Genomic DNA, 11,335 nt, shown 5'->3' with positions numbered 1-11,335 from the left:
AGTATTTTCCATCCTGATTTTACAGAGATGATTTTTACCTTTCTTTCTTTAATTAAAAGCTTTCTTTTTAAGAACCTGATTGATTTTTCCTTGTTTTAAGATCCAAGGGGATTGGATCTGGACTCACCAGGAATTGGTGGGGGAAAGGAGGGGGATGGTTAAATTCTCCTTGTGTTAGGACCCAAGGAGTTGGATCGGTGTTCACCAGGAACTTGGTGAGAGAGCCTCTCAGGGCTACCCAGGGAGGGGAAGGTTTTTTGGGAGAAAGAGGGTGTTCCAGACACTGAGGAATCTGGATGGTGGCAGTGAGCCCAGATCTAAGCTTAGAAGTGTTTATGCAGGTCCCCACATCTGTACCCTAAAGTTCAGAGTGGAGGAGGAACCTTGACAGTGTGTCATGGGTAAATGTGTGTGTGAGAGAGGGGATCCAAGGCATTCACTGATTTTTATGGGCCAACTTTGGGTACCAGGGCAGGAGATGGGGGTGTTTGTTTTGCAGGGGGAGGGGCAAGGTGTGAGGGTGCCTCCTATCCACACTTACCCTCGCTTCTTGCTCCTCCCTCCCCTGCTCCCATCCCTGTACAATCTGGACACTTAAAGCCAGATTTTTTCAGAGCTGAGCTGCTTTAGGGATCTTTGAACTGTCCCACTGGGAGCTGCTGCTAACTCAATGTGACTTTTAGGGAGGTGATTACATGGTCCTCAGTGGGTGGAACTGATTTGGGATTGCAGCCTCAGATCTCTATCAATAGCAGGGTGCATTTCACAGTAGATCTGCCCTTCCCTTCTGCAGCTCTCAGGGATGCTAGGCTGAGGGATGAGTCTTTGGGGGAACCCAGGGCTGAGTGGCAGGAGCAGTTTGTCTCCCCTTCCACTGAGCGTGTTGCACCCATCCCATACACTATGTTGCAGTCCTGGGTCCACTAGACCCAGCTCTGCTGGTGCCCTATAGCTCTTCTAGCTCTGGGCTCCCCTCCTCACCCAGTGGCCCTCAATCCCCAGACCCCGCTGCAATCACACCCCAACACACAGCCCTGCCCATTCCTCTTAATCCTAACCCATGTTCCCTCTGCTATTCTAGCCCCAGGCTGTACCCCCCACCTGCTCTGCAGATGCCCCTGTGCCCTGACCTTCAGTCCCCACTTCTTCCTTCAAGCCCTGGGCTTCCCGGCCCCCTCCCTGAGCTTTGCTTATGCCCCTCAACCCTGACCCACAGTCCACACAGCTGTTCCAGCCCAGAGCTGCCCCCCACAGCTCTGCCAGTGCCCCTCAGTTCTGACCTGCAGCCCTCTGCCATCCACACTCTGGGCTCTTCTGGTGCCTCTCCATCACCAACTGCAGCCTTCTGCTATCCCAGCCCTGAACTACCGTACCCGCAGCCAGCTTTGGCGCTGCTCATGACTCCGGACCTGCACCAAACCTGCTGACTTCCACTGCTTCCTTTCCAGGTGAAATCACTGGCTTCCACAAGAGCAGTTTAGGATCCACTTGTCACTAATATACCTTTTCCTTCTAGGGCTCGGAGAATGTCCCCTCTATAACCTGTCCGTGCCCGAAGCCTCCTCTGGGCACGTTGAAATAAACCTGCCCAAGAGTGCATCTTTTTTGTGTAAGATGCAAACCACTCTTGCGGCTGCCGCCTCCGACTCGGCTTGTCACCCCATCCTGGTGTTAACTAATAAAGGAAAGCGGAACTACTACAACAGCACGTACCGGAGACGGATCTCTCTGTCAGACCGGCTCCTCTTTACTGTGACGAATGGAAGTGAATGGCTGGCGGGAGAATACCAAATCATTGGGGATCTTCATGGAACCTGCATGGCTCGTATCAATCTGACGGTGCCTGGTAAGTTTCTCAGGTGACTTGCCTCAAAGTTTATGGCCAATGGGACTCCGTTTCAGTCAGCCTCTGCCTTCTCCATCCGATGTGCGGGAGTGGTGTGTAGTTCCCAGGGATGTCATTCAGAGCTGCATAGTTCTCCTGCCTAGGCATCCCTTGGGATGCTTTCCTGGCGGCAGATGAGTCAAGTGGATAAGGCACTGGATTGGGATGATTCCCGTGATCGGGGCTGGCTTAGCCCTAAGTTTTCCAGCCCAAGAGCAAACTGCCCTGGTACAGGGGATAATGGTGCTTCCCCACCATGGGGGGATGTTGGGACGATAAATGCTTTAAAAGGACTATGAGGTGCACAATACTACAGTGATGGGCAAGAGGGCTAGATTAGAGCCTAGATATTGCGTTACGGCTTCCTGCAAGATCCTGTGGATCGCAGCCTCCCATCACTGTGGAGTCTAAATCAAGACTGGATGACTTCCAGAAAAAAAATGCTCTAGCTCTGCCACCAGATATGGGCTGGATGCTGGAATCCCTGGGTGAGGTTCTCTGGCCTGTGTTATACAGGAGATCGGATCAGCTGACCTAATGGTGCCTCCTTGCCTCGAAATCTATGCCCTACTGTTTGCCAACAGGTTCTGTCTCATTCCCACCGCCTCTATCGGAGACTCCCACTGCTAGTCCGACTGGAGAGGGAAGTAGCCGAGGGATGCTTTCCAACGGCTCTCCCGAGGGGGGTAAGCGTTAATGACCTGAATCTCTTTACAGGAGCCTGATAATTTTTTACCCAAAACTTGGGGTGTTTGTGTCTGGATCCCAGCGATCCCCCGCAGCTGGGGGCTGTCAGATAATTAGAGCCCTGTGAATATGTTTAAATAATATTTTGTTTTATTTGGAGGGAATTGTGTGAAGTTTTGTTTTATCCACGTGGTTGGGCGGGGGGTCAGGTCCCCTGGGGGAGGTGTGGAAGCAGGGGGGAGGCCTTGGGGTGGGCCAGGCCAGGCTGGACAAGGGAAGGGGTCCAGCTGCTCAGTAAGGGATAGTTTGGAGAGTGAGCCTGCCCTGCACTCACCCTTCAGTGGCAGCTCCTGTCCTATAGGGCTGATCCCAGACCCCAGCCTGGTTTGGCCCGGCCACCCCCATACCTGAGCGGTGATGTGACCCCATGCGCCAGGTCATGACACAGGAGTGGAAAGCCAGGCCCAGCTTTGTGAGACTAGTGCTGCCACTGCGGGGTGAGTGTGGGGTGTGGTTTGTTTTTTTTAACCACGGTGTCTTGTATTTGTGAATTTCTCAGGGCTCTTCAGATAATAATTTATCCCCAGTGGAACAGCTTCTCCGGGAGGGACTGAGGGACCCTGCTCAGTGGTTACAGCATGTTCCTGAGAGGTGGGGGAATGTAGGTTCAAGTCTTTGCTTCTCTCCATGGGTTTGAGCCTTGATCTCCCATGTCCTGGGTGGATGCTTTAACCACTAGACACCGCCATCTTGTTCTCCAAAAATAAGGACTGACCCGGCCTAGGTGCCTAACTCCAGGAGAAGATGCATGGCTGTGAATTGCAAGTGGAGGGAGGCACCTAGTCACAGCCTTCTCAGCATTTCCAACTCGCTACCTTAGGCAGCCCCCTGCCTCACATGCTGGCTTGTGGGAATCCCTTTCTTAGGGGCCTCGTGAATTGTTTAGGGAGCCAGGGTGCCACGCACTGGGGTGGCAGGGCACTGCAATGTTCAGCCTCTGTTCTCCTTTTGCACCTACCTCTAGGGACTGTGTTTTCAAACTCTCCCCACAGCCACAAGGGCTAGAAACCTTCACTGAGAAACCCAAATGAAAGCAGTGAGTCTTCTCTAATCATGGGACTCCAGGAGCTGGGGATTTAAAGAAAGCACCAAATATCATGAGAGGCAGCAACACAGGCTTACCCTTGCTGTAGTCAGAGTGACTCTAATTACCATGTGGTGTTTACCTTGTATGAATGGCCAGGAACCCATGGTGTCAGGTGCTGTACAAACACAGATCTTTATGGCAGAGACCAGCTTGTTGTTTTCAGTAAGGCTCACTCTAAAGTATTTATATGGTCCCCATCATGTTAATATCTGAGCACCTCATATTTGGCTTCACATCTCCTGTGATTATCCACAATGTGCAGAGAAGAATTGAACTCTGGTCTCTGAAGCAAGGGCTCTAACCACTGGGCCGCCCTCCTTCTCTTATGCTAGTTGTATCTAAACTGACTCTTCTCCTCCCTTTGCTTTCCAGAGCCAAGGGGCCACTATGGTGTGTGGGCCTCACTGGTGTTGCTTGCTGCTTTCTTTGCTGTACTTTACATCTGCTGGACACACAGGGGAGACAGACCAATAACCCATTATGGTTGTGAAGAAGAAGGGATCTCCAATTCAGCAAACTCACCCGTTTGCCTGTCGGCCTGGGTCTTGCAGCAGCATGAGGCTGGAACCCAAGAACCCAGTGGAGATGCTGGTGAGGGGATCCCACTCAATGGAGAGGTGGTACAGCCCCGGGAACTGAGCTGGCTGCACCAACGCAGCCGAAAGTCAGCACTTCAGTAGCACTGAATGGCCGTTGGGTGGCTACGATCATCACACTAGCTGGTGGCTTGAGTCTGGACGTGGCTTCTCCCCATGTAAGGCCAGGGATGCCCTTGTGTTTAATGCACCGGGCTGGGACTTGGTGGAAGAGCCAGGACTTAAAGCCAGGTCTCCTGACTCCCTGTCTGACGTTGAGTGAGGAACTGGGAGGAGGGATAGCTCAGTAGTTTGCGCATTGGCCTGCTAAACCCAGGTTGTGAGTTCAGTCCTTGAGGGGGCCACTTAGGGATCTGGGCAAAATCAGTACTTGATCCTGCTAGTGAAGGCAGGGAGCTGGACTCAATGACCTCTTGGGGTCCCTTCCAGTTCTAGGAGATTTTAACTCAGGGCTGTATAGTCATCTCAGACTGTGGGGCTGGGTGTTAGTTCAAAGGATCATGGAGCTACTGAACTGGGAGCCAAGCTCTTCTGAAAATCTGGCCTTCCACTGTCCCATGCCTTAGTTTCCCCATCTTTAAAATGAGATACTCCTCTGTGTAGATTATAAGCACTTTAGGGAAGGGACTGTGAGTGTGGGTGTGTCCCAAAGACAAGCCCTACACAACTTTTCTTGAACATTCCAGTAATTCAATGCCAGGAAACAGGCTTTGGCAGGCATGATTTGTTTCTTGCCTGCATCCTGTCTGACTTTTTATTAAAAGTATCCATGCAGCAATTGTAGCCTTAATCATAAGTAAATGTGATTTTAATTGTTCTAAAGTGGTTTCATTATTGTATTTATCTCTGTGCCTCTCTCCCCTGTCCCTCTTGTCTGTGGGGGAAAAAATCTGTTTAGACTATAAGCTATACAGCAGAGAGAGTGTCTCATTTATCTTTGCACAGGGGGGGCACTGATCTCTACTGAGTATTGTTTTTAACCCATTGTGAACCTTCCTGGCTTTTTCACAAGCTCCAACTTGCAGTGGAGTGAGTATTGACTTCAGCTCTCCAGGGGTCTCAGATGCAAACTGTTGTCAAGAGGTGTCGTCAGATGCTACCGGTTTGGTGCTCTGCTCTCTCCTTGTTGGTATCACTTGGCTGCATGCATGTGTTCCCTCTGTGTGCTGCCCCAGCTCTGCGCAGCTAGCTGACACAGCAGACCCGACGAGAACCCCCAATAACCACAAAGTCTAGTAAGGTACGAAGACACGTCAGTTGCTGTAGCGGATACAGTAACAGTTCCCTGTAAGTTTCTTAGCCTAACTCAGGGCATACTAAAAGTATGTACCCACAGTCAATGGACTCGGCTCAGTCAGTGGTGGGACTTTCCACTGCCCCCTAGGCCGGACAAAGACACCGCCCCAGGGCTACATTCTTATACACAGGTACAAACAAGTTACACATCGCTCCTGATGTATCCCGGTGCAACCCTTCTACATAGCAAGGTACAACCCCTCTACGTAGTAAGGTGCCGCCTCTCACCTTGTACAACTTGGTTCGATCAAAACAACTCTATCCATCAATTGCCCGTCATTGGGATGGTTCAGCCTGTTCCTTCTTATCTGTGGAAAGTTCCAGTATAAGGTGTTCTGGTACCATGTTTACACTTCGGTATGCTAGGTGAATAAATGTTTATGCAACACCAGCCCTTTCCATGCCAGCGTCTGTGAACTGAGCCGGCCTTCAGCTCACAGCTTGACTTTGCTTTTTAGCTAAGTCTTAACCCTACTTTAGTTCAGGCCTCATACTGGGCCTTTCTCAGGCCTTCACTTTCTACACAAACCTCTCCCTTGGGTTTGGTCTGCTTGGGCCCCCCCGCCTTTTTTTTTTTTTGATTCAGGGCAGAATATTGAACTAGCCTTGCCAGGCTAGCATCTTAATGCCAAATCGCTAAAATTGCCCTAATTGGCCTCTCAGAGTTGAAAAAGGTGGGAGTTGTCTTACCATGTTCTCTGTGTGTGTGTGTGTATATATAATCTCCTCAATATATGTTCACTTCTATGCAGCCAAAGAAGTGGGCTGTAGCCCACAATAACAAATGTATTTGAGCATATGCTTATCTCTAAAGTGTCACAAGTTCTCCTGTTCTTTCCGTGGATACAGACTAACACAGGTGCTACCCTGAAACCTTTAGTAGAGGGGGAATCAAATGTCTCCTGGCCCCTAAGTGTCAGTATTACACACTTTCAGTCTGTTATGCCAGGGTAAAGCAGTCACTCCTCTGGTTGTTATTGGAAAGCAAGTTCTAACACCAGGGTGTAAAGTGACTTAAACTTAATTCATGCCCCCATCCCCAGCACTAGATGCCCAGGGCTGCTCTGCACAAGCCTGCCCCGCTGCCATTCCCTCTATGGGGAATCTCACTTGCTCATGCCAGAACCAAATACAGTTTGGGTTATAGCACGTCCTACCAGAGTACCCCCTTGTGAGCCCCTCAGCATCCCAGCTGGGCTTCTCCCCACCACCCAGCTCTTCAGCTGGGCCACTTACCAAACTTCTCCCCTTCTGGGGCACACCACACCCACAGCCAGCACAAAGCAACACAAACTTAACCTCTTCTCTGGGAAATCAAGTTCAGCCTCAGATCTGATCTCTCTACCTGCAGGTGAGCAGGGCTCTTCCTTTTAAGTGTTTCCCTCCAGCTGTCTCCATTCAAGCTGATTGGGTCTTCATTACCCCCCTTCCTACCTCTTCTGCCCAAGTGCTCAGTCCCCAGAAGCTAGGAAATCAGCATCAAACTTGTCATATTGCAGGGATTTAAATAACCCCTAGTATAAGTCTTATTACCCTAGTTGACACATTAATCCTTTCTGCCATGCTGGTTTCCTCAGTGGGATCACAGGGGGGATGGAGAGAGTCCCAGATCAGTCATGTGTTTACTACACCCCCTGGAGGAGCTGGGCTACCAGGAATCTGGTGGGGATAGGAGAGACAGACTGCCCTGAGACTGGTGGAGCCACATATCTAGCTTCTGTGCATGACGGCCAGATGATCAGCCAACACCAGCACATCTCTCTGTGGATCCCAGTGGTCCTGCCTGGAGTGGGGTTTGCTCCCTTGTTTCAGGGCCTTGAAGCCGCAGCACTGTCTCCCCTCATCAGCTGTTCTGTACAAAGGAAGGATGGGCTGTGCCTGAAGTTAACCAGCAGGAGAATGCTGGCTAATCAGTGCTGGCTTGAAGGTAAGCAGATGGAAAATGGGCTTCACGCGCAACAGCAAAGGCTGACCCACAGGAAACTGGCTTCATTGCAGCTGCCATGGATAGGTGTTGACTTCTGCTCCCACTGGTGGGTGCTTGACCTCCCTCTGCCCTAGGCCCTACCCTCACTCCACTAACACAAAGTATTACTTTCAGAAATACTCTGTTTTCCACCTGGCAAAAATTGGAAGGCACCCAGAAAGTGGCGAAGAATGAAAAAAACTCCACAGTTCACGACATTTATAAAATTCTGAAAAAACAATTTCAGGGGGAAGCCTAATGTTTGATAATAAATTTAAACAAAACTTTAAAATATGAAGTCACTGAAAATGACATTTCTTCAAAAAAAGTTAATGTTCAACTACAGCTTATTTCCTGACAAACTTTTCATTAGAAACTATTCAGTTGTCTAAGTTAGAAGGATGGAAGACAGATGAAATAAAACAAGAGCTACTGTCTTGCCTTAAACTTTATGGGCAACAACTATGAGCAAATTACAACAGAATAAAAAATAAGGTGCTTTTTTTTTTTTTACAGTTAACTTATAAGACTGACAAAGTCATACCAAACATTATGAAACAGAAAGAGTGAACAGCAAATCGTTAAATAGGTGACCACTGAACCCTCCATGGTATCACACAAATTAACTTTCATTAGTTGTGAGACTTCATACATTTCAATTATTTAGATTCAGCTTCCCGTGGTCTGAACAGATGATGCAGACAGAAAATACCCAAACTAGGGGAAAATGTGCATCTTGTCCTCCACAAAAGTACTTGTACTTGGCTTGCAAAGAAGTCAGAGGGGAATTAAACTCTTAAGCAACAGTTGCAAATGACCCTTCTAGCATCTAAAGACTCTATGTCTTAGGGATTGACCACACTGACCTTTGCACTTATCTAAGGCCATGTCTACACTGGCAAATTAAACCGCTCTAACTTGTTGGCTACGGGGTGTGAAAAAACTACATACACCCTCAAGCACAGCAAGTTTGAGTGTTTTAAAGCGCTAGTGTGGACAGGCTCAGGGCCCCGCGAGCCGCGCTCGGAGCTATTCCCCTCGTGGAGGTGGATTACCAGGAGCGCTGGGAGAACTATCAGCCAGTGCTCACACGTGACCGCACTCACATCAAAGCACTGCTGCGGGAGTGCTCGCATGGCAGTGCTTCGGCTATGTCTACACTAAAAAGTTCAAAGTTTCTTTCGCAAAGTCAGGAAACCTACCTTCTGACCCTGAATCAGATTTTGCGGTTTGTTTTGCTCACTGACTAAAAACTTGATCACAGTGAGAGTCGAGCGCAATCGAAAGAGTTCTATTACACCTCAGCTTCTCTGCCACGAACTCGTAAAGAGGCTTCAATTAAAGTAAAAGGCATCTGCTTTGCCTACAAGTTTGTAGGCAAATTCCTGTCAGCGGAATGCCATGGTGACGCATTGCTACTACAGAGTACACAACTGGATGCCTTCTCACAGGGGTAAACACTGCTCCTAGGCATCTCCACAGCCTCTTCACAGGTGCCTCTAACTTTTCTGCTGGCTCACCTAGCTAGTTATCAACTTCTGGCATGCCTGGCCTTCCCTTTACACTCTCAATAAGCACAGCAAGGTCCTAACACACTCAAACATACAGACATTTCAATTTCCATTTTGACCTGCCTCTCATTTCTTGCCCTCCTTAATTATCTTCTTGGTTCCACAAAGCAGACTCTCCAGCAAAGAGGTAGCAACTACGTATTGATCTGCGAGACAACGCAACACTGTCGACCCTCTGCAGGAGGCAGCACTGAATGAGCATCAACAAAGGGCCCACTGGTGAGTTCCGATCCTGGTCCCACTTACCCTTAACTCACAACTTTGTTGCTCAGGGTTGGGAGACAGCATGAGTGAACAGAGCCTGGTTCTGCAACAGTCGAAGAAAACCCACAGCCTGGCTGCTTGTCTCTTGCCGCAGCTTCCTTCCTTCGGGAGGATATTGTGTGCAGCTGCCTCACATCTCTGCTTGCTGTGGATTGTCTTAGCCTGTTGCTGTTTAAGATTGTCTCAATCCGTCTTCAGAGCAGTGCTGCCTTCCTGCTCGGCTGGCACAGCAGAGCTGAGGGTATGTCCACATTGCAATCACAGGGTTTAGTGGCCATTCATGCAGATATACGAGATACGCATGCTAATTTTAAATATAGCTAGTACTGGAGCATGATGCCGCAGCAACACAGGCTGGAATCCTGGGTAAAGACCTTTGCCGCTGCACCTTCATTGCTTTAATCACGTACCCCCATTGCAGTGTAGACGCACCCTGACAGACAACAGCTGGGGGAGCTGGGAAGGGGTTTTAATCCATGTCTACAGTATGGGGACATGGCAGCAGACTACGCTGGCATAATCCCAGAGCAGACAGATCCTACAGTGGGGGAAGGGGTTTTCCCCATCACTGTAGGAACACCGCCTTCCCAGTGACAGTAGCTAGGTCAACTTAGCTGCGTCTACACTGGGGGTTACATCAGCTTATAGCATTCAGGAGTTTTAAGCTTTATGTGTAGATCAGGTCTTAGTTACACAACCAGGAAGGAGAGGGCTATACAGGGGCCACAACACAGAGAAAATTAGAAGAGAGGCTTATTTAAAAAAAAAAAAAAAGATCTGTCAAGCTCTATTGAGCGATGTTTGGAATGTCAGGAAGCTGGGCCTTGAGGCATTTTCCCAGCTTTCCCCCGTCAGTCCCCCGGCATCGTGTCCTCCCTTCGCATCCCATCGGGTTTGCTGCAGATCCAGTAGCGCTTTGTGGAGCACCATGACGAAGACATATGCGTGGCAGGCACGTGGTGCCTCCAGGTGGCACACCTTCGTCTGCCCATTACGCTTGGTTGCAGACAGTCAGGGAACGATGCAGGCTCTTGGTTTGGCTGTTTTGCATTCGACAGGTCTCCAACTCCGACCCCACCGCCTAGGTAGCGCTTGGGATTCACTCTACTTGAATGGATACTGAGTCAGCCTTGAAAGGAGATAAAGACGGTTAGCTCAGCTTGTAAAACGTGTTGTTCTCTGAGATGGTGATTGCTCATATCCAGTTCCACACCGGCCCTTCTCTTCCCCACTGTCGGAGTAGCCGGCAAGAAGTGAACTGAGGGAGCGGCGGTCGGCAGGGGTATTTATGCGGTGCGAGCAAAGGCGCTACGTCCAGGGGCGGCCGGAGCCCGCGTGGCTGTTGACTGTAAGGCGCGAAATCATTCCGACACGATACCGTGCATTGAGCGGCGCGCGACACCTAACTTGGAATGATTGAGCAACACATGCCAGAACAAACAGTTTACAAACGGGAGTAACGACGATCGTTTTTAATGTAATGATAAATCAGCGATGACCCATTTCATACCACTGACAGACGAAGGTCATACAGAGACGTTGGGGAAAACATTACATGGCAAACAGTGTTAACTTATGTAGTTAGCACCATCCCATCTTCAGTTCTGTTATTATAGCGCTAATTATGGAGTCTAGTTTACAAATTAATTCAATACTGCATTTTGCTATCTTCGTGGAATTAGGTTTTTGAAAGGGTTTTTGTGTCCGGATAATGCGACTTGGAGATCTAGTAATTGAGTGGAATGAATGATGCAGAGGAAGGGGGCAATCCGGAGGGGTTTTCACTGGCATGGGACCAACTGGCGGGACGAAAATGCCTGCCCGTTGCCCGCTTATGCGCAGGTGGTCCTCCTGTTGCAGGTTGTACAGTAAGAAGGGAGAAGGCGACGCGCGTACCCTGAGCGACAACTTTGCCACTCTATT

General features: G+C 49.5%; 3 protein-coding genes across 4 annotated transcripts in view; 1 reads left to right on the top strand and 2 right to left on the bottom strand.

Moving 5' to 3' along the window:
* LOC116829200 (C-type lectin domain family 2 member B-like) overlaps positions 1 to 11,335 on the bottom strand; it is a 59,507-nt gene that overhangs the window by 37,408 nt on the left and 10,764 nt on the right. The window lies entirely within an intron of this gene.
* Positions 1,484 to 11,335, top strand: part of LOC116829194 (uncharacterized) — a 32,263-nt gene continuing 22,411 nt past the window's right edge. Inside the window, exons 1-3 of one of the 2 annotated variants that reach the window (XM_032787894.2) lie at positions 1,484 to 1,846; positions 2,470 to 2,571; positions 4,092 to 5,380. In XM_032787894.2, coding sequence (XP_032643785.1) covers positions 1,615 to 1,846; positions 2,470 to 2,571; positions 4,092 to 4,399 — 642 coding nt within the window. In that variant the 5' untranslated portion in view covers positions 1,484 to 1,614 and the 3' untranslated portion in view covers positions 4,400 to 5,380. Of the gene's footprint in view, positions 1,847 to 2,469; positions 2,572 to 4,091; positions 5,381 to 11,335 lie in introns of those variants that run through there. The other variant, XM_075071682.1, reaches the window with a different exon arrangement.
* LOC142045748 (early activation antigen CD69-like) overlaps positions 8,011 to 11,335 on the bottom strand; it is a 15,776-nt gene continuing 12,451 nt past the window's right edge. Inside the window, exon 6 of the mRNA XM_075071684.1 lies at positions 8,011 to 10,408. Within this exon, the coding sequence (XP_074927785.1) occupies positions 10,264 to 10,408 (145 nt within the window). The 3' untranslated portion in view covers positions 8,011 to 10,263. The remainder of the gene's footprint in view (positions 10,409 to 11,335) is intronic.

The sequence above is a fragment of the Chelonoidis abingdonii genome, chromosome 12, assembly GCF_003597395.2.
Source record: "Chelonoidis abingdonii isolate Lonesome George chromosome 12, CheloAbing_2.0, whole genome shotgun sequence".
NCBI lineage: Eukaryota > Metazoa > Chordata > Testudines > Testudinidae > Chelonoidis > Chelonoidis abingdonii.
This window is presented reverse-complemented; position numbering and strand designations above follow the sequence as displayed.